This window comes from Sander vitreus, chromosome 15, assembly GCF_031162955.1.
Source record: "Sander vitreus isolate 19-12246 chromosome 15, sanVit1, whole genome shotgun sequence".
Classification (NCBI taxonomy): domain Eukaryota; kingdom Metazoa; phylum Chordata; class Actinopteri; order Perciformes; family Percidae; genus Sander; species Sander vitreus.
In genome coordinates, this window is record NC_135869.1 from 25,093,846 (window position 1) to 25,118,650 (window position 24,805).

Sequence of the window (24,805 nt, forward strand, 5' to 3'; positions counted from 1 at the left end):
GGCTATGAAAGTGTCAGTTTTAAACAGATCAAAGTGTCATCATGGTCTAATTCTGCAGGATTCATTTTCTCCACTTCAGCTTAAACTGGTCACTGCGCTGGCACAGATCACTATGCGGATTTTTTTTTAAATGACACTGGTTTTATTATAACTTATTTAGAATATCTTACTCATTTACTCCATATTTTACATTTAATAAAAAAAAAAAAAATGCAAAAGCCAGTAAAAGAATCTGCCACTGCAGTGAATTATTAATCTTAAAGGAATAGTTCGACATTTTGGGAAAGTTTGAGAGTGATACCACTGTTTGTACGGTAAATACAAAGCTGAATCCAGCTGCTGGTTAGCTTAGCTTAGCATAAAGACTGGACACTCTTGGTATCAGTGGTGTCTTCTTGTTTTATGCTTCTGCGTCAAATCGACGGCGTACCCCCGCAGACCCCTCTGCGTTGCCGCGATAACTAACCTCCGAGCCCTCCGCCGTAGCTCGACGTGCACCTCCAAAAATGTGTAACTTCGCGTCGAGGCGACGCAGACCGCAAGGAGTGTGATTGGTCAACTGGTCCTGTGTGTTGATAGTCGGTGTTTCAAGCAGCCTACTGTGGGGAGTAGCAACATGCTAGTTCACTGACGTAAGCTTTGCAAATAAACTCAGACATATTTTGGTTACAATGACGGGGTTATCTGTTTGTAAAGTGTCTATATGTCAGTAACGTTTTGAAATTAGCACTTCGCCAGCAAGCAGTACTTTGTGGGCAGTTGTGCTAAAGTTTGCTTGCTAACATAACATAAACTGGCTGGCAGACACCTCACAAACAACCTCAGACTTATCGCCCCCTAGCGTTATGGTGGGGAAATGCACCGCGATGCAAAGCAACCCCGATGCAGAACTCCGAAAGGGTCACGACGCCGTAGGAGCGACGGCATAGCTACGGCGTGGAGTTGACGCAGAAGCATAAAACAGCCTTAACTCTCCACAAGGAAGTGAATACTTTTATTTCACAAAATGTGAAACTTTTCCTTTGAATTAGCTCAAAGAGTTGAAAGAAATACGGGTTTAACTTTGCGATTCTTTGAAAAGTGGGATCTCCATTCTCTCAAAGAGTCCCTAAGGTTTCTACCAGAGAGAGAGAGAGAAAGAGAGAGACAGAGAAGGAAAGAGACTTTTCATGTTCTTTAATGATACATCTGACCAAAAATAGCTAAAGACACCTTTAAACCCAGCAGCTCAGAGAGGAGAGAGGCCTCAGGCAATGTGGCAACGTCAGCACAGTGGGACATACATACAGTAATGAGGTTAGCTCCCAAATGGCACCTACCCTTCGTCAAACAGCGCCAACATTAAGCTCCATTCAAGCCGTCACCTACATAATGCAGTGCACTTCATGGCTTTCTACACAGCGGCCTGTTTTCTTTATAATGTATAAGTCTGAACTCTGCAATGCCAGGAGAACCTCTTGAAAATTCACCAAATCCTACAGGAAACGTCGAGGAGCTAAGAAGCTGGGGAGGCTGAAAAAATAAAAGGAAACGGGGGCTCTCCAGATCGATTCTACTAAAAAAAAGCTAAAAAAAATATGAATCTGATATTTTCTATAGGCTTTTACATGAATAAAATAAGAGCTTGTCACTGCATTGAGTGCATTTCATTCTATATATTTACAACTTTCATCCTGTTGAACTGTTTATTACATTCACTCTTTTCTGAGCTATGAACACTGGTGAGAAACAGGCAGACTTTTTTTGGCACGTATTTGTCTCCCTATAATATCCCACATCATTACATGGATGTTACACACAGACACCGTTCAGAGGGACACAGAGGGGACACAGACCAACTTTTTTTTAAACACAACTGCGAGACACAGCTATCATCACGCGACCTCATCTAGTAAATCCACGCCAATGTTTTGTTCTCTTTCCAGCCATCAGAGGGTGCAAGAAGCGATGTCAATGTCACTGAACAGCCAGAAATCAGCTTATTCTCGTCTTCTTTTAGCATTATTGTAAATAAAAATAATACAGAGCAGCAGCTGCTAATCCACATTAATCATAATCACTCCATAAAGATTCAACATTACTCGTTTCTCTTTTCAGATCATATAAGGCGGATAAGAGTAATATATGAAAATAAATACAACTTTCCAATTCAGATTAAAAAAAAGCAGCTGAATGGCCTGAAATCAGGACAATTTTGTTGAGGGAAGCCAATCAAGATGAAGTCCAATTGTCTACAAAAAGGATGGATATTTTTAATTTTTTTTTTTTTACTTAAAAAGAAAATCAAGTTTTGACAGTATCTTTAATGTCACTAATAGTAAACTGTAATTCCCAGTCAAATAAAAAATAAAAACATTTTCCAAGTTCTTATTTTGCTAAATACACTTATTCTATGCTAAATACATGTCAAAAATCTTTTTGGAATTTTTTTATATTAAATTCCCTTTACTTAAACTTATCCAATCAGGTGGGATTTGGGATTTGGGGAGACTGGATTTCAGTCTGCAAAAAATATTGTTTGTATTTCCAATCATTTAAATCTGTCTCATAATTTCACATATTCCATTATACTTACAAATATGTCATATCAGGGGCTTCTGTTTCACTGTGAATTAAATGTGGCCCCCTTTAAGTTGCTCTGGTTGTTGTTTTTGAATGGTGTAGTCAGAGGTTTTCAGAGATCATAATGAGGAAACATTCGAAGCAACTGGTCCAGAAAAGCCCACACTGACACCTTGTCTCTGCTCTGAATACTACAAATCGTGAAATGTCACATATGTGATCCATGACACAAGGTCTCCCCAAATACTACTAGCTGTTGGTTCCCTGCAGTGAAAACCCACTTGACTTTACACTGTACAAATGCCAGCCGGTCTGTTCGCACACACATGCAGACAATAATTTCACTGTGAGACACTCAAAGGGCTTCTGTTGGCTCTCTGACAGATGCACAGCTCCCGTTCTTCACCTCCAGGGAAAGGTTCATCACAGCAGAGCCGTGACATTTGAAGGTGACTGGTGAATTAGAGAGTGGAGAAATCTGCTGCATTTTTATGGTTTAACATAAATTTTTTGGGATCTTATTCCTCTTCCTTTATCCAGTGAGCCAAATTGAAGCATAATCTGGACAAAGGAGAATCAATCTCTCTGAGTAGAAACATGAACCTTTAAAGGGTTCATTACAGATGACTTATTGTCCTCTGCTGCTGGACTCGAGTCCATCAGTCAGTGTTGCTTCTTCTGGCCAGGATCTCGCATGTGTAAATGGCTGCAGGTGTGTGTACATGTCTGTGTGTTTATATGTGTTTGTTTAATTAAGTGTGTGGACATTCAAAATGCAGTTGTGTTGATAGGTGTGTGATAGGTGACGCATGGCCGTGATGGCCATGGTGGCGGAGCTGCGAAGCTGTAAGCTGCGTACGCCACGACGGAGCCCACCATCAAGCCTGTCATATAGGACACTGTCATGGTGTTCCCTGGAGAGACACAAAAAGCAGAGAGTGACATGTAAGACAGAAAGTAACAAGACTAACTAGAAAATGCATTTCCTGCAGAAAATGCATGCGAATGCTGAATAGCTACATTGCTAAAGCTAAATTGGATTAATAGCTTAAATCTGTAAGAAGAAGGTGTAGTGAGGATAGTTGGAAAAGTATGAATGGTTTTAATTAACATGAATTTCATAAAAAATGTTGAATAACACCACTAATGTATAAAAGATGTGGAATATTTAAAGGTTTTTTGATAAGCTGACACTAAACTGAATTACTGGCTTTAAAAGTTCAATAATGTCAAACGATGTCGAACATTGTGAGGTCTGAATTTATTTTCTAACTGAAATTATGAACTAACTAAGTATGGAAGACTTACAAATGCTGTGGGAAACATTGATGAAAATGCAGAAATATGAAACTAATTGAAAAATCTCAAATGCATTGCACTGTAATGCAACTTGGAAGTTGAAATATAAAATTGTCAGTTGGAAGATGAACTGCATTACCTTAATACGCTAAGAGCTGAAATACATTTCTAGAAAAGCTGGAAGCTAAACTGTAATACTGTCAAAAGTGGAAGTTCAAATAAATTGACTAAAAAGGCTATAAAGGGTATAAATACTGTGTATTATTATCAGACATATCCACTGCATAGAATGAACATGCATGACCCTAAAGAGCTGAGAGGTGAATATGTTGCCTGAAAAGAAGGTAGCTATATATATGGATGAAATCACAAATGACACTGTGTGTGTGTGTGTGTGTGTGTGTGTGTGTGTGTGTGTGTGTGTGTGTGTGTGTGTGTGTGTGTGTGTGTGTGTGTGTGTGTGTGTGTGTGTGTGTAACTATATTTGTGGTGTCCAAAAACCGGGATTACAGTATACTTGTGGGGTCCGGACAGCTTTGTGGGACCAAAATGCTGGACCCCACAAGTTTAAAGGGCTGTTTGATGGTTAATAATTGGTTATAGAATTAGGTTATGGTTAGGGTTAGGGTAAGGGTTAAGGTTAGGCATTTAGTTGTGATGGTTAGGGTATGGGGCTAGGGAATGCATTATGTCAATGACGGGTCCCCACAAAGATAGTGCTACGCACTATAAGTGTGTGTGTCTGGTGTGTGGGTGTGTGTGACAAAAGTGTCTGATAACATTATCGATCTCAGGACGTGACTTTTTGTCCAAAGACAGCGGTGTGGAGAGAGGAATGCGACTCCAGAAAAAGGTGTTGAGGATGTCTGTTGTTTCGGAGAAGGCTACAGAAATCATAGGCTCCTGTTATCTAAAGGTTTGTCAGTGCCATGGCTCAATATTGAAATCATCATCGTGAGCGCCAGAGGGCCTTTGTGAACATATTGATTTAAATGTATGTGAATAAACCTAAAAATGTGGGCATATCAGCGATTAAAAAAAGTGGTTCACCTGGTAGAATGTGCACCCCATGTACAGAGGCTCAGTCCTGCGGTTCAATCAGACATAGTATAGCATGTCGAAAATATTCATAGTATAGAATGTCGAAAAAAAGAGATAAAAAAGTCATAATATAGCATATCGAAAAAGGTGGTAAAAAAGTTATTGTATAGCATGTCGAAAAAAGTCATGGTATAGTATGTCGAAAATATTCATAGTAAAGTATGGCGAAAAAAGTAATACAAATTCATAGAATAGTATGTCTAAAAAAGGCATAGTATAGTACATCGAAAAAAGTGATAAAGACTTAGTATACTGGACCTCATAATGTAATGAAACATATAAGATCCAAACGTCTTCCAATCATTCTTTTATTCTATTAATCTATCTGACCTGACACAAAAGCTTTGTTTTTGGCATATTTGTCTCTTTCACTTAGTGTATTGGACCTCAAAACATACTTAAATGTATAGGATTTGAACACTCAACATTTTGTGTTTCAATCATACTCGTATCACTCTAAGCTGTCTGAGCTGACAGAAGAAGTCCTGATTTTGGCATATTCATCTCTTTTACTTAGTATATTGGCCCTCAAAACTTCCTCAAACATATAAGATTTGAACACACAACCTTCTGTTGGCAAAGCATAACCTTATCACACTAAGCTATCTAACCTGACAAAAAGTTTATGTTTTCGTAAAAAAGTCATGGTATAGTATGTCGAAAAAAACATAGTATAGTATGTTGGAAAAAGTCATAAAAAAGACGTAGAAAAGATGTAGAAAAAAGTGATACAGTAAAAAAAGTCATGGTATAGTATGTCAAAAATAGTCTCACAAGGTCTCCTGATATCTCAGTTTGTAGCGTGCACGACCATACGTAGAGTTTTTTTTCCTCGACCCAGAGTCCCATGGTTCGAATCTGACCGGCGGCAATTTCCTGCATGTCTCCCCCCTCATATCTAAGCTGTCCTAATGATTAAAGGCAGAAATGCGCAAAAAATAATCTAAAAAGTCATAGTATAGCATGTCGAAAAAAGAGATTAAAAAAAAGTCATAGTATAGTATGTCGAAAAAAAGTCATAGTAGAGTATGTCAAAATAGTATAGTTTGGACTGTACAAGGACTTGAACACACTGGTTCCCAACCCAATTCTCTACACACTGAGCCACTGCCAGACTTAGTAATATTTCATTAAATGTGATAAAACGTCATAGTGTAGTATGGTATGAAAAAGTCAAAGTATAAGTTGTCGAATTAAGTCAGAAAAAGTCATATAATATGTCAAAAAAAGTCAGAAAAAGTAATTGTATAGTATGTCAAAAATAGTCATAGTATGTTGAAAAAAGTGATAGTATAGCATGTCAAAGAAAGTCTGGAATAACACCCAAACCTGGCTGAGAGTCTGTAGTGCTTAGGTTCTGGTGCTAGCCACCATCCCACCAAATAAATCATGTGAATTATTTCTTAATAGCTGTATTTTGTGAAGAGTTTAAAGTTTGAATGATGTCTGTAGGTGAAAGTATGTGGGAGGAGAAGCATTTACAAGTGGAAGAAGCCTGAAGAGGATTTAAAGATTGCGCCACTGAACTTCAATGTAAAAATAAATAAATGTAATATCTTAAGAAACTATAAATGGTAGAGAAAAGTTGAATACAAGCACAACTTTCCTTTAAGTGGCAGAACCATATTAGAACATATTAGTAAATATGTCCAGTTTGTCCAGTTTTTCCAAGTATAGTCTAAAGATCCAGGGTCCTCTCTTCCATTGACAGCAAATCCATCCAAATCAGTTTTACACTAACAACGAGATACATTGAGTTAATAAGTGAGCTGGTAGGCTTTCTCCTGTACTGTCAGCAGACAGACACATCTTCAAATAGCTTTGTTTGTCCATCCAACAATTCAAAACACAAAGATATTCAGTTTGCAATGATACACAGCAGAGGAAAGCAGCAAATCCTCACATGTGAGAAGCTGGAGCCATTGAAAGCTTGCTATTTTAGCTTGATAAATGACTTGAATGATTTCTTTATTAATTTTCTGTCGATCAACTAATACATTTACAGTTTGTTGTTATTTTCTGAGCTGTTTCACGCTGAAGACAAAAAACTCAACATCACTACCCCAACCTTTACAAAATCTCTCTACATAGAGTTATTAGGGGTGTGCAAAAAAAATCGATTCACATCCGTATCGGGATTCAAGCTCTACCGATTCAAAACCGATTCATAGAATTCCAATTGTCCTGAAATGAGTTTAGCTCGCCATTCCCATAGATGGAGCTGCGTCAAATTCACACTGACGCCTGGGCACTCTTGTCATAATCAGAAAAAGAACGAGTGCAGCGGAAGTAGTTTAGTCGGAGCAAACAATGGCAAACCTCACAGAAAGAATTATTCAACCTGCTCCATCCTCATTGAAGGCGAGAGTTTTGGCACATTTCGGCTTTTATAACCTCGAGGGGAAGACGGAACTTGATAGGAATCATGCTATATGCAGGCTTTGAAAAGCGAAAGTTAAGTATTTTGGAAACACCACAAACTGGAGAACTCCCATGGCCATCACCCAGAGATTAACATTAAAGACGTGGACCAACAACAACCTAAAGTACCTAACATGCCAGTCAACCAACGCACTCTCTTTCAATGCCCTAAACTCCCACCCAACTCTGAACCAAAAGCTCTTTTTATTTAACAGTTTTATTTTATACTTGAATTAAATGTATTTGAAAGCTGGCCAAAGCTTGGCACTTTGCAGTTTTTAGTTGCAAAGGTTTTTATTTTTGTATGAAGACATATAAAGTAATATCAAACTACATTTAATTTGTTGGGTTTCTTTTTCTTTTCTTTAAATTTTATGTCTACTGCAATCACATGGGAAAAGTAAACACATTTACATACTGAGAATCGTTTTTTGAAACGAGAATCGTTTTTGAATCGAATCTTGAGCCTAAAAATCGATATTGAATTGAATCGTGACATTTCCTGAATCGTGCACCCCTAACAGTTAAGTATCTATAATGTGAGTAACTCACCTGCCAGCTCCCTCTGTTCGGGCGGCACTTTGCCCGCAGCCTGGATCATCGGCACAGACCCGAAGTAGCCGTTGGTGACTCCCATAAGGAGGGAGAAGAGACAGGGCCAGGCAGGATGGGACAGGGTGGGCGCGCTGGCCGGGTACACACACATGACGAACAGAGGGATGAAGACCACTCTCAGGCAGGAAAAGAAGAGCAGGCGGCCTCCGGACCAGTCGTACGGCAGTGCTGCCAGAATCTGAGGAAACGCAGCGGTGTGTTTCAATAATGCTGTGGTTAAATTCTGTTTTGTCACCAGAAATTTTGTGAAACAAGCACATGTTTTAAAAATGAAAAGTGAAGATTAGACCTAAACCTGCTCTAACTCTTTAAGCCATTTGTGCTCTTGCTGCTAATGGTACTTCCCATTGAGCACAATAAATAAAGGTTACACTTTACTTGAAGGTATCTACATAAGAGTGACATGACACTGTCATGAACGTGTCATGAACAAGTCATAAACGTTTATGACATAACGCTTCTGTCATTAAGTGTCATTCGGTTTTTGTCATGACAAGTTAGGGTTAGGGTTCATGTGTCATGACAGTGTCATGTCACTCTTATGTAGATACCTTCAAGTAAAGTGTTACCTAAATAAATCACAATGCCAATTTTTACCACTCTATTCCTTGCTCTTTCCTCTCATGACTTTTTTCTTTTTACTTTTAAGCTACCTTGATTTTCCTTTCCCATTTTTTATTTCATTTCTTTCCTACCCCCTTATCTTTTTCCACCCATTTCAACAGCATGCTTAATTTGCCATTAGAACAAAGTACAATTACAATTACTAGTACAAAAAATAAACCAGACTTTTTTTTTCCATTCTTCCTCTCAGGTTTAATAAACGGAGCAAGGTCAGCTCCAGTGTTACAGTACGACTTTGTATCTTTCCTGCTTCTGAGGTGCTGAGACGCCTCATGTACAATTAAATCCCAGGATCTCAGGAGGTGTGAAATGAAAGGGATTGCCAAGAGCTACGAGAATTTAAAGATCATTTTTAGGCCTTTATTTCCACAGGACAGATGGAAACATGAAAGGGGAGAGAGAGGGGGAACAACATGCAGCAAAGGGCTGCAGGTCGGTGTTGAACCCGCGGCCGCTGCGCCGAGGAGAAAACCCCTACATATGTGCGCCTGCTCCACCAACTGAGCTAACCTGGCCACAAGCTATGTGAATTTTAGAACATATAAATATGAGGTTACAGTAACAAATTATGAACGCTGGTCTTCAAAACGTGTGCCTCACCTTGCCAACAAAGTCCGACATGTTGAAGGTGGCCATGATGAGGATGGGGAGCCACTCTCCTAAGGTGGGGTTTCGTATCTCTGACTCCAGCCCGGGGAACAGACACAGGGTGATGCTGTAGGTCACTGCTATAGACAGCATGTAGGCCCAGATCACACGGGACACCACGTAACGATGCAAGATCATGTCTGGTTAGAGGAGACACACACACACACAGGGTGATATTTAAAAAGCTAAAGTTCGCACTTGAGCAGGTTAACTAAGAATACTCTCCTCCTCCCATGAATCACCAGGGGATGCATTTAAATTTCAAATCTGCTGGAGTCAGAGGTTAATGGAGCCGTGAGAACACTGGATTAAAAGAGAGAGTACCGCGGACACCAGGCCAGCTCCTCCTTATCTTGGCTTTCGGGGCGTCGAATCGCACATACGTCCCACCCTCAAAGTCCTCAACGCCTTCCTCTGTTGTGATCGGTGCTGTCCCACCATTTCCCTGGAGAGAGACAGATACAGACTCTTCAATATTTTTTAAAACAAACACATGACAGACGGGAATAACCTTCAAGGCCAGTCATCAACATCACATCAAGTCTTCATTTCCAAATTGAAGAAAAACATATGAACTATTAAATGATTAATTATCGAATTACACAGGAAAAAAAATAATTCTGTTCCTCATTTACTGAAAACAATTTTAAGGCTTTTTGAAGGGCATTAACAGTTCATTAGGAAAACACTAGAGGTAGCCATCACACAGTAAATAAACATATTGTCTTGTGGTTAAGTGAGCTTTATCTTCTTTTTTTAAGTAAGAATGGCTTCCTGGCTGCATGACATCACCTTTTTATGGCAGCAGCTATTAGAGACGATCGATGGGAGTGGCTGCAGAGAGGCCCAGGAGCCACACACACACACACACACACACACACACACACACACACACACACACACACACACACACACACACACACACTTAAGCCTACAAACACACATTTCCTCTTTATCTAAACATACTGTATAAGCACATCCTTCTACTTGTGCTTCTTTCTTTTACACCTATGTTTTCATATGCACATCATTCACACACACACACACACACACACACACACACACACACACACACACACACACACACACACACATGCATTCATGCACACACACACACACACACACACACACACACACACACAGCCGTCCATTAGTTGATTAGAAGGACCTGAGGGCCAGAAGCACCACTCATCTTGATTATACCTTGGAATAGAGCGCTCATTTTCCCCCAGCAAGCGGAACAAAGAGCTGCCTGAATCAGCCCCCAGACGAGACACACACACACACACACACACACACACACACACACACACACACACACACACACACACACACACATTGTTGTCAAACACGGGGGGCGTTCCCCACACACTTGTCTTGTGTGAAATGGTGTACAAACAGAATGATGTAATGACAGCCTGAGGTTATGTGTCTTCCTTTGAAGGCTCTGAACAGACACACCCACGCTGTGATGAGGAATACTAGCTCCATGTCTTCCGCCTACAAAGTGCTGCTTCAAGCATGAATACAAAGGGGATTTACCGCTTCTTCTGTCATTCTTCAGTCACCTCGTTCTCTCATTGTCATGACTGGTCTTCTGCTCTCTGCCCTCTCTTTCTGTTGCTTTCCTGTTGTGTTTTCCCATCTGTCCCACCTTTTTGCATCAACAGTTTTATCCCTACCTGTTTTCATCTCAGTATCGTTTTCTCTCTGGTCGCATGAGACCTCAACCTCTAGATTTCCCTCAAAAACTCCATCTGTCTTCATCTTTTTTTCCGCATCACCACTATCATCCCTAAATCCCTTTCTCTTTCTCTCTCAATATTTCTCTTACTGAGTGGCAGCCAAAAAGCAGCACGCAGCTTAAATAACTGATACTCCATTAAAAAACCCACACAGCTCACACTGAAGACACACACACACACACACACACACACACACACACACACACTTCTAACAGAAATCAACAAAGAAATGGGAGTTGCATGATCACAGTTCAGAGGCCTGACATTTCTTCCCTGTCTTGGTTCAGAAACAGTTTGTTGTTACAATATTTATGAAGGATTTAATGCCTCCTGGGGGCGCTAGAGGAAAAGTCAGGAGATCACCAAATTCAGAAGGATTCATCCCCTGACCCAATATCCTGGCAATCCATCCAATAGTTGTTTAGATATTAGTGATCAATCGGCTGACAGACCAACATTGCCATCCATAGAGCCACGCTACTTTGCATGACTAAACATAGTCTGTATATTCACTGTATGCACACACACAACACGCACATACACACAGTGGCCAATAAACTGTCCACACACTTACAAATCTTACTTCCTCTGTGATGACATCATGGTGCACTCTGTACCCGGTCCCGTTGTCACGCGGGTCGTGGCCTTTGGCCGGGCCTTTGCCCTGGGAGTGGCTGGTGTAGTAGCGGACAAATTGGGAGCGTCGGACCAACAGGTGAAGCAGGAAGCACAGCATCTCCATGCTGATGGAGACGAGGAAGAAGATGAGCGTGTTCCTCCTCTCGTCGGGGATCAGTAGCTTGGTGAAGATCCGCGACAGGGAGATGATCACACCTGCTGTACCTGGGGAGGGGGGAACCGGAAAAAAAAGGGGATGAAGGACATGACAGCAGGGATATGGGGATGTGTGTGCGTAATTCTTTGTCTGTGTGAGCGTACTTACTCTCTCCGGTCATCACCCCCTGTGTGTACCTCTTGGGCAGCATTCCCATGTAACCATAGAAACTAGACTGCTGCACTGGGGAGGGATGAGGAAGTATTTATCAGTGCAAACAGTCAACGGCACAACTTCCTGAACCTCCATACCACTCGCGAGAAGCCGCTCGGACCTCCGGACCTCCGGACCTCCGCTAATTAAACTGTTTCTACTGTTGGCTAAAATACTCTGTGGTCACACTCACAGTACAAGGAAACTGGCTCAGTGTATGACAGCCATTAGCAGCAGCTGAGGACTGAAGCCTCGATCGTTGCTTGTTCATTTGACAGCTCTGACTGAGCACCACAAGCACCACCATTTAGCATTACCCTCTCCATATATGTATATACACTGGAGGTGGATAGAATATCATGAACACTTAAGACCCTTACAATAAATTTGACCTTTCAGAATTTTTTTACATGCAAGCTTGAATTACGCCGTATGGTAACATCTGAGGCTAGATAGATAGATAGATAGATAGATAGATGGATAGATAGATAGATAGATAGATAGATGGATAGATAGATAGATAGATAGATAGATTGATAGATAGATAGATAGATAGATAGATAGATAGATAGATAGATAGATAGATGGATAGATAGATAGATAGATAGATAGATAGATAGATAGATAGATAGATGGATAGATAGATAGATAGATAGATAAGCATTATTATTAGTAGTAGTACCTGTACATCCAAAAGCCACCACTCCCACTGACACAAGGTTGATAATATAAGCCTGCCTGGTGGTGAACTTGGCCAGCCACACATCAAACACACTGACAAAGACCAGCGGTCCGAGAGCGAAGATGTAACCTGCAGAGAAAGAGACGGACAGACAAGTGAGGAGACGCCACTGAACCAGGTCACGTTGCAATCGCATGACTGAGCACATTTGACAGGGCCGACGTGCGAGCGGTATCACTTCCATCTGACGTTCCATCCTGGGTGTATTAACTCCAGAGACAAGCTCTCCAGCAGACAACACACTTCAAAAGACATTTCCTCAAGGATGCATGAGAGTTATTTTAAGATGCAGAGTGTGGTGAAACCTTGCTCCTACGTGCATCGTATGTGTAATGATTTCAAAATTATCCTAAGGGGGCCATGCATTTTTAAAGAAAACATTTTTTCATATGGATTAGGATGAACGGCTTTAATGTTCACAAAAACGTGTAGTAGCATTAAAAACCAGCTTTTTAATGAATAATTTGGGGCCATATTTAAATCTCTCCAGTATCAGGCTACGTCTTTAACGACCCTAGAGCAAAATCTGCCTGGAATGTGCACACTTGTACCTGAATAGTTTACTTAAATAGAATAGTGAGTTTCGCTTTTAAAATGTTTTGAAGCTGAAAATGATGCAAGATATTAAAGAAGTGAAGAAGAAGAAAATACCCACACTCTTGAAATACAGCCCCTTGTGAGTTCCCAGTCTTTGGCAAAGTTTGTTTGAAACACTTAAATAAATAAAATGAAAGAATAAAACCCAAAGGAATGTTATGGTAGAGTGTATTTTTGTCTTTATCTTTATACTCTCTTCCCCATTTTGTCCTACGTATTGTGCTCTGATAAGCTTTGAGGTTTTCAGAGGGTCATTAATTAATGAGTTAGAGAAGAAGTTCCCATAATGAGAGTTTTTTTTTTTCACAATTAAAGCTCAGTCTGTGAGCGGGTTCCTGTTTGACTTACCCACAGTGATTCTGGTGTGCATGCTGAGTCTCTCTACCAGCACGTTGTTGAGGATGACGGCCAGCAGAGCCACCAGGATGTACGTCAGACTCATGTCGAACACTATGGATGTCCCTAAAACACACAAACACACACAAGAGCCATGACTCGTGCGAGATGAGCGTGTACTGCTCAGGTGTGCATGTGTTTGTAAAAAAAATCATGCATGATGTGCTGTTCTCTAAGCCCATGCACGGGTTTATTCAAAATACTTTCTACTTATTATTTACAATATACCTTGAAACTTGTGGTGTAGGTAGTCCACATCAGTGATGAAACTGTTGTAGGGAAGCAGGAAACCCACGCCAGCCAATAGCATTGCAAAGTAGATGCCATGGTAACGGTCGTCAGGGATCGGCTCCTCAATGTCTGAGCGGAAAGGAAGTAGTCAAGGGTTAGAGAATTACTAAAAGAGTATGCATCACACACAAACAGGAGACATATGATAATGGAAGCTGTAGCAGCAGCAGTAATGCTTCAGCTTCACTGTTAGAGCAGCTGAAGCAGCAGAAGACCTTGTTCCTGTAGTGTTGGTGAGAGATTGATCAGAGGAACTGCTGATCATGGACTAGCAGCCAGATTCAGTTCTGTGTTTTAAGTGTGATGTGCAGGATATTTATATAACTGTTCATAATCCTTTCCTAATCCTGTAAGCCTACCATTAACTGCTGAAACCATTTTTCAAGCATTTATATTTTACAGCTGAGTAAAGGAGAAAGAAACATAAATTTGAGACAATTCTTAATTTTTCATGCAATTTGTTATTTTGGCATCTGGGACTGATCAATTATTTTCACATTCATCTAATGTGAGGGTGATGACCTGCACTTAGCTCCTCAGTAATCCAGTAAACCTTATTTACTCATAAATAATAAAAGCCTATTTCAATAAACATATATGCAATGGCTATGCATACATGACATACAGTTCCTGGAAGCTTTTCCATTTCTGCTGCTCTGTTGGGTTAGTTGTTTCTGGGATAAAATAAAACCCCTTGCATTGATTGTGTAGGTGAGAATGAGCAGTGAGCATCACCGTGGCTACACAGACAGAAGAAAAGATCACCGCCTGCAGAAACTCAAACCTCATTAACAGAACATCCAATGAAGAAGACAACGCAGCACCGCCCCCAAAGTGACTGACATTTCAGTGCAGAAACTGACAATGTGGAAATCTTTTATGACAGATTTTCCCTTTCTAACATTCATATTTAGAGACTGTATGAAACTTATTTGGGTGGTGAACTTCTTTAGGGTTATTAATGTTTTCTTTGAACCCTCCTCTTGACTAAGAAAAGACTGCAACAGGCATGTCACAATAATATAACGGGTACAACTTGTAGAACAATGGTGTACCCAGTTTAATCTTAATGGAACTTTGAATGTGCGCAGTGTTGCCAACTTGGCGACTTTCTCGCTAGACTTAGCAACTTTTCAGACCCTCTTAGCAACTTTATTTCTAAAACGCGACTAGCAACAAATTTAGCGACTTCAGACCATCAGGGGTAAAGCAAGATATATTATATTGTAATTGATTTCCATGCATGCTGCTCAGAGTAATCACAGTCCACAGCTCTTCTGCCAACAGCAGAAGAGCCTCCCTCTCTTCTCCTCCCTCTTGGGCCATGACAGCAGGCAGTCAGCCAACACAACCACTGAGCTTTATGAAAATGATACACGATGATATCACCAATATGCAAGTGAGTGCATGACGTCATCTGGCAACTTTTAGCAACTTCTGGAGCTAGTGCTAGCTACTTTCATTAAAAAAGAGTTGGCAACACTGAATGTGCACCACCAACTTACACATTAATTAAAAAAACTGATACAGAGACAGAACTGTTGTCCTGTTATGGCAAAGTCCATCTTTATGAAACAAATTTCAAATTCTACATAAAGCTAGAGTTTACATTTCCAAACATGAAATCTCTGTCAAATGTTGATGTTTTCAGATGGCTTAAATGACACTAACAATATTATAGTATCTATCTATCTAATTTATCTATCTATCTATCTATCTATATCTATCTATCTATCTATCTATCTAGCTATATATCTATCTATCTATCTATCTATCTATCTATCTATATATATATCTATCTATCTATCTATCTAGCTATATATCTATCTATCTATGTATCTATCTATCTATCTATCTATCTATCTATCTATCTATCTATCTATCTATCTATCTATCTATCCATGCATCTATCTATCTATCCACACTTGCTCTTCCTGGTGTTTTAGAGTATAAGACGGATATTTGTGAGGTCAGAGGTTATACTTCCTGCGACAGCTAAGGAAGTTTAATCTGCCTAAGGAGCTGCTGACCACTTTCTACTCAGCCATCATTCAGTCTGTCATCTGCACCTCCATCACTGTCTGGTTTGGGTCAGCCACCAAACGGGATAGGGCCAGACTGCAATGGACAATTAGGGCTGCAGAGAGGATCATTGGAGCTGACCTTCCCGCCATCCAGGACCTGTACTGGTCCAGGGTCAGGAAAAGGGCAGCAAAACCCAGACCCCTCACATCCTGTTCACAAACTGTTCACCCTCCTTCCCTCTGGTAGGCAATACAGGGCACTGTTCGCCAAAACCAGCCGCCACAAAGACATCTTCTTTCCCCAAGCAGTCACTCTGTTGAATGCCCAGGAATAGCCCCCACTCTCACACTGAACAAAGTCAACCACCACTGTTCTGCTCATCTACCTCATGTCTATTTCAATCCTACAATTACAATATTGTTATTAATATATTACCATTGCACTGAACTGCCTTGCACTGTACTCATATTTGAATCCTAAAATCTCAGTCTATTGACCGATATTGCACTATTCCTTCCCTCTCTTTTGTATATTTTTTGTAAAATTGTAAATTCTATTGTATTGTTGTATTGTAATACACTATTTTTTATATTCTTACCATCAGCTCTGTTTTTATTCTTAATATGTTAAGTGAGTGTTGTACATTGACAGCAAAGATTACCAGAGTCAAATTCCTTGTTTGTCTACGCAAACCTGGACAATAAAGCTGATTCTGATGTCCACGTTCCTTGTCTATCTATTTATAAAACACACAGACACACACAGAGATAGACAGAACAGAAACTCCCTTACCGGGCTCGGATAGAGCCAGCACTCCTCGCTCGGGGGCATCTTTACTGATCTCCTCCTCCTCTAGCTGGTATGAGTCAAAGCTGTAGCTCTGCACCACGCTGCTCTCTCTTCCCTCTCTCCAGCCCTCCCTTCCTCCATCCCTCCATCCAACTCTTCCTCCATCCCTCCACACATCCCTCTCCTCGGGAATCTGTGGCGTTGGCCTGCGGCGCTCCGCTCCCACTGAGCCCATGTCTGAGCTTCAAGAACACACACACACACACACACACACACACACACACACACACACACACACACACACACTAAACACTCCTCTTGACTCTACAAGCTACACACTCTTGGGAGCATGTATGTTAAACACAATCTCTGAGACACGGCCTGGAAGAGAGGCAGGAGACCTTCAGATGATGGAGGATCTGCAGGGGGAAACAACAGGAGACAGAAGCAGAAACGGCATTAAAATGTAAAAGAAGTCGCAGAGATAGAATAAAAAAAACAATCTGTCAGTGCCTTGCTGAAAGTGACAATAGTCAAGGTTAGACACCCCAAAGAAACATAGTTTGCTCGGTGTGTGTGTGTGTGTGTGTGTGTGTGTGTGTGTGTGTGTGTGTGTGTGTGTGTGTGTGTGTGTGTGTGTGTGTGAAGGAAACATAGTGACAAAGGATGCATGACAGACAAGGTGAGGGAAAATGCTGCTCTGTATTCAACAACTAGGCACTGCAATATTCATAATGCAATGTAGGAGAGAAGAGACTGGATTAAATGTCTCAATCAATCACAATTTTGATAGTCAATTGAGCACAAATACCAATCATTTACTGGTTCGAGCTTCTCAAATATGAGTATTTTCTATTTTCTCTCTGTTTTGTAACTTTGTGTATTAAATATTTGGGGTTTTTTTGACTGCAATTCAGACAAAAAACAGCAACCTGAAGACATCGTTTTGGACTTGGGGGAAATTGTGACAGGTCTTTTTCACTATTTTCTGATATTTTATAGATTAAACAATTGATTGATCAATCGATTTGTATTTTTTTTTTTTAAATAAATTATGAAAGCAATTGTTAGTTGCAGCTCTACAGTATGTACATAACGTATCTAATGTATCTGTTTACAGAATAATGTGCCAGAACAATAAACAGTTAAGGAGCTGACTTTAAGCTTCTTGCTGAATTTTGGGACATTCAAAGTAAAGTATAAAAAACAAAATCCTTACAAGTGTAAACGGCTGTTATTTATTAGGCCTACATGTATCATCATGCAATACGGCTGCAAATAATGATCACTTTCATAATCAAATTATCTGACATCCAATCAACATTCAGCTTTATCGTGCAACATCTTCACCCACTATTAAACATGACTGAACGTTAATACAAAGACCAGCAGCTGAAACACTCGATCCAGCTCGATAACCAGCTTTCATTCACTCGGGTCAACAGGGAGCTGCTTCTGTTACAAGCTGGGTCAGTATAAATGGGTATTGACATTGGTGAATATGCATGCACACTAAAACATGCACAATAGCTATATGGTGCACACCTGTGATTACACAAACACATCCACACAATGCAGCTCTGTCACCTGCCTGCTCACCTCTGATGCCCTGCGTTAGATTTCACTATAAGCTCCGGCCTACAAAACGAATTGAATCGAAATCAATTGAAATGTCTTTAATATCCCCAAGGGGCAATTTGGTTCACAACAGGTAGCCAACACATACACATTCGCACTTAAACACGTCAAAACATGAAATAATAAATAGATAAGAACATAAATACACATGTAGGCCTACACTATACTTAAAAAAAAATGAAAAAAGCAGCTCAGTCATGGAACTGCTTTGTTTTTAGGGTGAGATCCTATTTTAAAACCCCCAGCTGCAGGATCAGATGATGTAAGAAGGTTATCATCTCTGTAATTTGGGCTCATCCTTGCCTCCAGTATAGATGCAGGGAAACAGGGAGAACTGTAATTAAATAGAGGCTGCCTCTCCAGGAGCGAAACACTGGGCGCGTATTGATGAAAGCTTGTGTGGTTGTTTCAAATCTAATAATGATGCCAATTCACTTGCTTCTCACAAACACAGAGCCATGCGCAGTTTCCGTTTCCAGACTTGAGGCGGCGCTCTCAACCTTCCTTCATCAGCCTAAATTAAAAGAATGCAGCCTGCGACCATAATTAAATCGCAGTCTAATACGCTGCAGTTTCTCTTGTTTACTTATAGAAGGATACAATGAGCACCACGAGTGAGAAAAGAACTTATTGGTTCACCTAAAGCAGACAATAACCTGGGAAATAAATATCCTATTTGTGTTAAATGCGTTAACTCCAAATCAATTAAGCTCGCATGTTTTGCGCGTTACTACACAGGCGCGTGAGAAAAATTCAAATCCTATAGGCTAGGCCTAATTAATCAAAGGCAAAAACACGACGGCTGAGCAGTGGAGGACACACAGAGATATTCCGCTTCTTCTCTTCCAAATCATCATTAAAAAGATCCCAATCAAGTCCAACAAAGTTTAAATGTCGCTTTAATATCCATCTTGGTTTTTTTTATCTGCGACCGCCGCGCTTTCTGCCTCCAATGAAAAACCCAAACACACGGACAACAGGTTATTAATGGCCCCTTTACCTCTACTGTCTCCACTCTCATTCCCCTGTTCCGTGGCTGCTCCACAGCAGCGGAAACGGACTCCTTCCCCGCGAGGATCCTCGAGGTGGTCTCTGCCGGACCGGACCTTGTCCCTCCTCAGCCTGTCTCCATCAGACAGAAGGGAAGAAACCGGTGCCGTCCTGCATGCGCTGCGCTCCTGTACCGCACCATCCAACAGCAGAGAAAAGGAAGTGTATGGACGGATGAGGAGAGCGAAGGGGGAGGAGGGGGAGGAGGAGGAGGAGGAGGAGGAGGAGGAGGAGGATGATGTTGCCTCTGGCTGTTCATCTATTGTAATTCAATTCAATTTTATTTATAGTATCAAATCATAACAAGAGTTATTTAAAGACACTTTACAGACAGAGTAAGTCTAGACCCCACTCTATAATTTACAAAGACCCAACAATTCCAGTAATTCCCCCGAGAGCAAGCATTTAGTGCGACAGTGGTGAGGAAAAACTCCCTTTTAGGAAGAAACCTGGGACAGACCCAGGCTCTTGGTAGGCGGTGTCTGACGGTGCTGGTTGGGGGTGTGATGAACAGTGGCAATAATAGTCACAATAAAGATAATATAATCAGTCTTTTTCAAACACTGTATTAGATTATTAGAGTGGTGGATGAAACCATCAAAATGCTGATTAACTTCTTTTCCCCTTCAGAAAACACTTCTCCATACCGGTTTGGATTCATTTATTAAAAATGTTTCTGCACAAGAACTATTAAACTGGAAGGAAAAAATAATAATTTTGAGGGAGGAAAAAGACCAAATGCATTAAATATTTTATTAGGCTATTTTATAACTTATGATTGCAGCTACAGTATAATTCACCCTATACACAGACAGAATCCTCTATTTACAGTATATTTAAAGGCAAATACATAACAATAAGTATAAGTATAAATATTAGAATTTTGACAGAAGAGATCAAAAATAACAGAAAAATAGGATACAATATCTTCAAATTCAGTGCATAAATCCCAGGAGGTCCTGCAGGAAGATTATAAAGTTATGATTTTTAAGTCAAGATTTTCTTTTCTTATTTGGCTTTATTTGCAAGGCATGTGAAGTATGTGTGTTGCCAAAGCATATACTGTAGATAAGAAAAACAGAGGATATGAAAGGAAAAAAGTAATAGTGGTAAAATCACATTTACACAGACACACATATACACAACTCTGGCACTGGAGCCTCGGTGTGATTGACAGTTTTATCAGTTTAGTTCAATATGCTAATGCATTATTATTGGCAGGGACTCTGTCATATTGCACGCCCCCACTGTTGCCACAGAGGAGCAGAGCCAGATGGGAATTAGCTAAATGGTATAGCTGCCTTTTTAGGTGTGCAGCACAACAGACCCAGGATGTGACACTGCAGCTGCATTGCAGGATGTGAGATTGTGGGTTTGAATCCCATTTTTTAGAGTCTTTGCATGCTGTCTAATAAAAGACACAGTTACTGTAGATGTTTTGATTCTGCTAATGTCAATATTCAGTTCACCTAACTGTTGGCTCAACATCACAGATCGCATCAAAGATCAACTGTATCAAATGATGTCGCACATCATGTTAAAGGTTTATCCCATCAGAACACTGAATCTGTTCTGTGGTGGTGCCATTTACAAATAATGTCATGCTGATCTTTTGAAGATTATGTTCAGAGAGAGTATTCCCTTTGATGTTCTAGATTTCTATTCCTGATTTCATCAACATCCTGCATACTGGCACATATTCTACAAGGCTAAATTAATCCAGGGATGTCTATCGTGATGGGAGTAGATACACATATTAAACAGAAGCTGCATTGAGGCCCAAAACACGTGGAAATAGAGATGTATATATATATATATATATATATATATATATATATATATATATATATATATATATATTTCAGACCCAGGGGGATCTAACATAACAGGGAGTATAACATAAAATACAAAACCTTCCACAATGTTCAGTGTCTGACATACAGACATGTTCGCCAATGGTTCCACAGTCTGGAAGAAAATCTGACAGAACTGCGTACTGGGTTAGCCAAAACAGTGATCAAGTCATTTGAAGATATCAAGATACCCTACACATAAATCTATACATCAGGTTACGTAAAACAGCAGAGCAGGTAGGTAGCAGGTAGGTACCCCGACACTGAACATATGGCTTGCACTGGAGCTTCTTGGAGCCCTCAGCAGCAGCCTCATGCTGTCATTATAAGCCACTATGAGTTTTCCAATGCTGCCTTGCTTATAACGATACCACAGGTAGGCAGTACCTAAGTATGTAAATCTTTTTTGGTCGCAAATCGCAACAATTATTAAATGGATTTATTTCTCCCTCAGAATGAATTGTAATAACTTTGGTGCTCCCCTGACTGTTCATCTAGTGCCATTATCAGATAAAAGATACAAATACCTACAAAACTGATGACATTCCCATCTTTAGCTGAACATTAGCACAATTTAGCCAATGTTAGCATGCTATAATGCTAAACTAAGATGATGAACACAGTAAACATTATACCTGCTAAACATCAGCAGGTTGGTATTGTCATTGGGAGCATGGTAGCATGCTAACTATAGCATTTAGCTCAAAGCTCCGCTGTGCTACTATTAAGTCTTGGTTATATATTAGGATTTAAATGTGAACTAGTAGACTATTTAAGTTAAAGAAGGTGTGCTGCCTTGTGGTTGAGTTAGAAAGAGAAATAAGTTAAAACATATTTAAGTGTTTACTCACTGACTCAAAATCATATATGGATGATTTAAAGCTGCCACATGGAGAATGTTTACATTCAGGGTTTTTCACCCAAAAGCATTTTGTGTAAACGCTGAGCCCTAACAATTGGGTCGAATGCATTCACAAAACATTCGCAAAGGCGATTTTTTAACAATTTTAAATTTAGCAATGTTCCCATCCATGTTTACTGGCTTGCAGTCTTCTTCTTACCCACCTTTGTTTGCATTGCAGCATATCTTGGTGTGTTTCCGGCACCTGTAGATCAGTGGAATAGTGTGAAACCGGCAGGACTGACAAGATAAACAAACCAGGGACCCACTCATAGAGAAACAGCTCCAGAGTTCCACATTGCTATCCAATGATTCCAACAATTTTCAGTGAAAGTGACAAAAAGATACAAAACTGCAGCAATGAGAGCCAAAGAAATACTTAAAAAGCCAACTGCATTTGAAACAGAGCTGTCCGGACAATGAAACAACACTAATCTTGTGATTCATCGAGCAAACTGTTCTTCATGAGACATACAAACATATCGTGTGGCACAGCAGACGTTTGACACTGGTCCAGAAACGTTCTTGAGATGAATTTAATCTGCGTAAAATCCTCTGGATCGTGAGGGCGTTGTTTTCTGGTTGTATGCCTGCTTATCTCTTTAGCTGGCTGTTTGTCCACCTGTCTGCCTCTCATTTTACCTTTCAGTCTGTGCTATAATTAAGTTGCCAAATTTCTGTCTGTCAGTCCTGCCTGTCTGGCTCTCCATTTGGCTGTAAGGCGGCCTTTCTCTATCTGTCTGTCTGTGTCTGCTTTTTCTTTTTCTCCCTACTCATCTTGTGGGAAGGCTTGCAGCTCTGGATTTATGCTGCGTGTTGAATAGTAATGGTTTATCATGTTGTCTTAGCCCACAGCAATCTGTACAAGAATGTGTGTGTGTGTGTGTGTGTGTGTGTGTGTGTGTGTGTGTGTGTGTCATACATATTTTTCTCCACAGCTCTCTGTTATGAATGTGTAAAAAGGTCAGACTATGTTACGCCTCCCTAAATTAATGGAATTATTTTTCTGTACACCTCAACACCCTGCGAAACTGTACTGACTGAAGTGTTTCTATAAGTCTGTGGAAGTGTGTGTGTGTGTGTGTGTGTGTGTGTGTGTGTGTGTGTGTGTGTGTGTGTGTGTGTGTGTGTGTGTGTGTGTGTGTGTGAGTGTGTGCATGCATGAGAGAAGGTGCGTGAGAATGCACTTCATTTCAACCTTTTTATCAATGTGAATGTTTGTGCATGTGAGTTAAACTGCTGCTGTGTATATGCATTCATCTTATATGGATTTATCCCATGTAGGCCTATATCCACTGTTTACTCTCTAACACTAAATTACTGTGTGTGTGTGTGTGTGTGTGTGTGTGTGTGTGTGTGTGTGTGTGTGTGTGTGTATCCCTCCATCCGCTCATCCATCCCTCCTTCCAGCCTTGTAAAGATGCTGAGCCTCAACAGCGTCTATATTTAGCTGCTGGTTCAATCAATGACGGCAGAGCCATAGCGCCGTGACTCTGCATGCTGATAGTACTACCGCCTGTCGCAACCTCCGCTCACCTCTGGAGAAAGAGATAAAGAAAGGCAGAAAGAGGCGGGGAAGTAGACAAATTAGAGAAATTATGACAGGAAAATGAGAGCTAAGCCACAAAGACACAGATGGGGCCTTAATCCTCTCACACGGTTAGAGAAAGGCAGTAGAGAGTAAGAGCAATAGGCACAGGAAGGAAGAAAAGGAAGATGTAATGATGTGCGAGGCAGGCAGGTGAAGAAGAGTAGGGATGAAAGGAAAGAGACAGTTGTAAATGCAGAGGCAGAGGGATCGAGGGATGGGGACAGATGGACAGAGAGAAAAGGGAGGGATGAAAAGAAAGAAGCGGTGGAGAGTTCAAACAGGCAGAGATGAAGATACGGGGACAGGAGGGGTGAAGACTGAGATAGAAAGTAAAAGAGAAAGAAAGAAGAAAAGCTGCTGCAGTGTCTGAGAGAAGAGAAGCAGAGAATTCCTCAGAGATGGAGAGACAGAGGGAAGAGAGGGAGAAAGAGATTCCAGGGGAGGAAAAAGAAAAAGAGAGTTCACACAAGAGCAAGTAGAGAAACAGACTGCAGGGGTTTTTATATCGAGCACCGGTGTGCAATGTAGTTGAGTTGATTTTGTGGGGAATTAAAGCAAACATGGGTACAGAGGAGGCGGGAACAGGTACATTGGGGGAAAAGGGTCAGAGAGAGAGAATCTATTGACACTATTGAGACTGTACTACAAAGAGAGACAGAGAAGAGACAGAGAGAAAATAGATATATTTCATCTGACATGCAGTGAAGCACTGTGGACTGGCGAGAAAGGTCAGGATTGAGTCACAGCTTGCTGGTGTTAGGCCAAATTCTGTGACCCGTCAGAATCTGGGATCTGATTAGGAATTTAGCCATACTATTCCATAGTAGCCTATATAAGGAATATTTCAGAATTCAGCATTTTTGCTGAGAGTGAGATAAAAATATCAATGCACTCCGATGTCCCTCAGTTACATATAATGCTTCAGCTGG

General features: G+C 40.6%; 1 protein-coding gene across 2 annotated transcripts; it reads right to left on the bottom strand.

Moving 5' to 3' along the window:
* Positions 1–1,167: 1,167 nt before the first annotated feature.
* On the bottom strand, positions 1,168–19,664 carry slc29a4a (solute carrier family 29 member 4a). Of its 2 annotated transcripts, none has more exons than XM_078270446.1 (11): positions 19,482–19,664; positions 16,847–17,262; positions 13,967–14,098; positions 13,691–13,804; positions 12,686–12,814; positions 11,959–12,033; positions 11,599–11,858; positions 9,595–9,715; positions 9,223–9,410; positions 7,936–8,176; positions 1,168–3,476 (listed from the first exon to the last, which is right to left on the bottom strand). In XM_078270446.1, exons 2-11 carry the CDS (start codon positions 17,076–17,078, stop codon positions 3,331–3,333), a joined length of 1,638 nt encoding a protein of 545 aa, XP_078126572.1. In that variant the 5' UTR covers positions 17,079–17,262; positions 19,482–19,664; the 3' UTR covers positions 1,168–3,330. The 2 variants fall into 2 exon arrangements, with proteins under 2 accessions (XP_078126572.1, XP_078126571.1); XM_078270445.1 differs by having other exon boundaries at positions 11,590–11,858.
* Positions 19,665–24,805: the final 5,141 nt, after the last annotated feature.

Coding starts and splice junctions, on each gene's coding strand:
- slc29a4a (XM_078270445.1), bottom strand. CDS start 17,078: ATGGGCTCAGTGGGAGCGGAGCGCCGCAGGCCAACGCCACAGATTCCC. Junction 12,815..13,690: donor GCACACCAGAATCACTGTGG/GTAAGTCAAACA, acceptor CTTTCTCTGCAG/GTTACATCTTCGCTCTCGGA. Junction 11,859..11,958: donor GGGGGTGATGACCGGAGAGA/GTAAGTACGCTC, acceptor CCCCCTCCCCAG/GTACAGCAGGTGTGATCATC.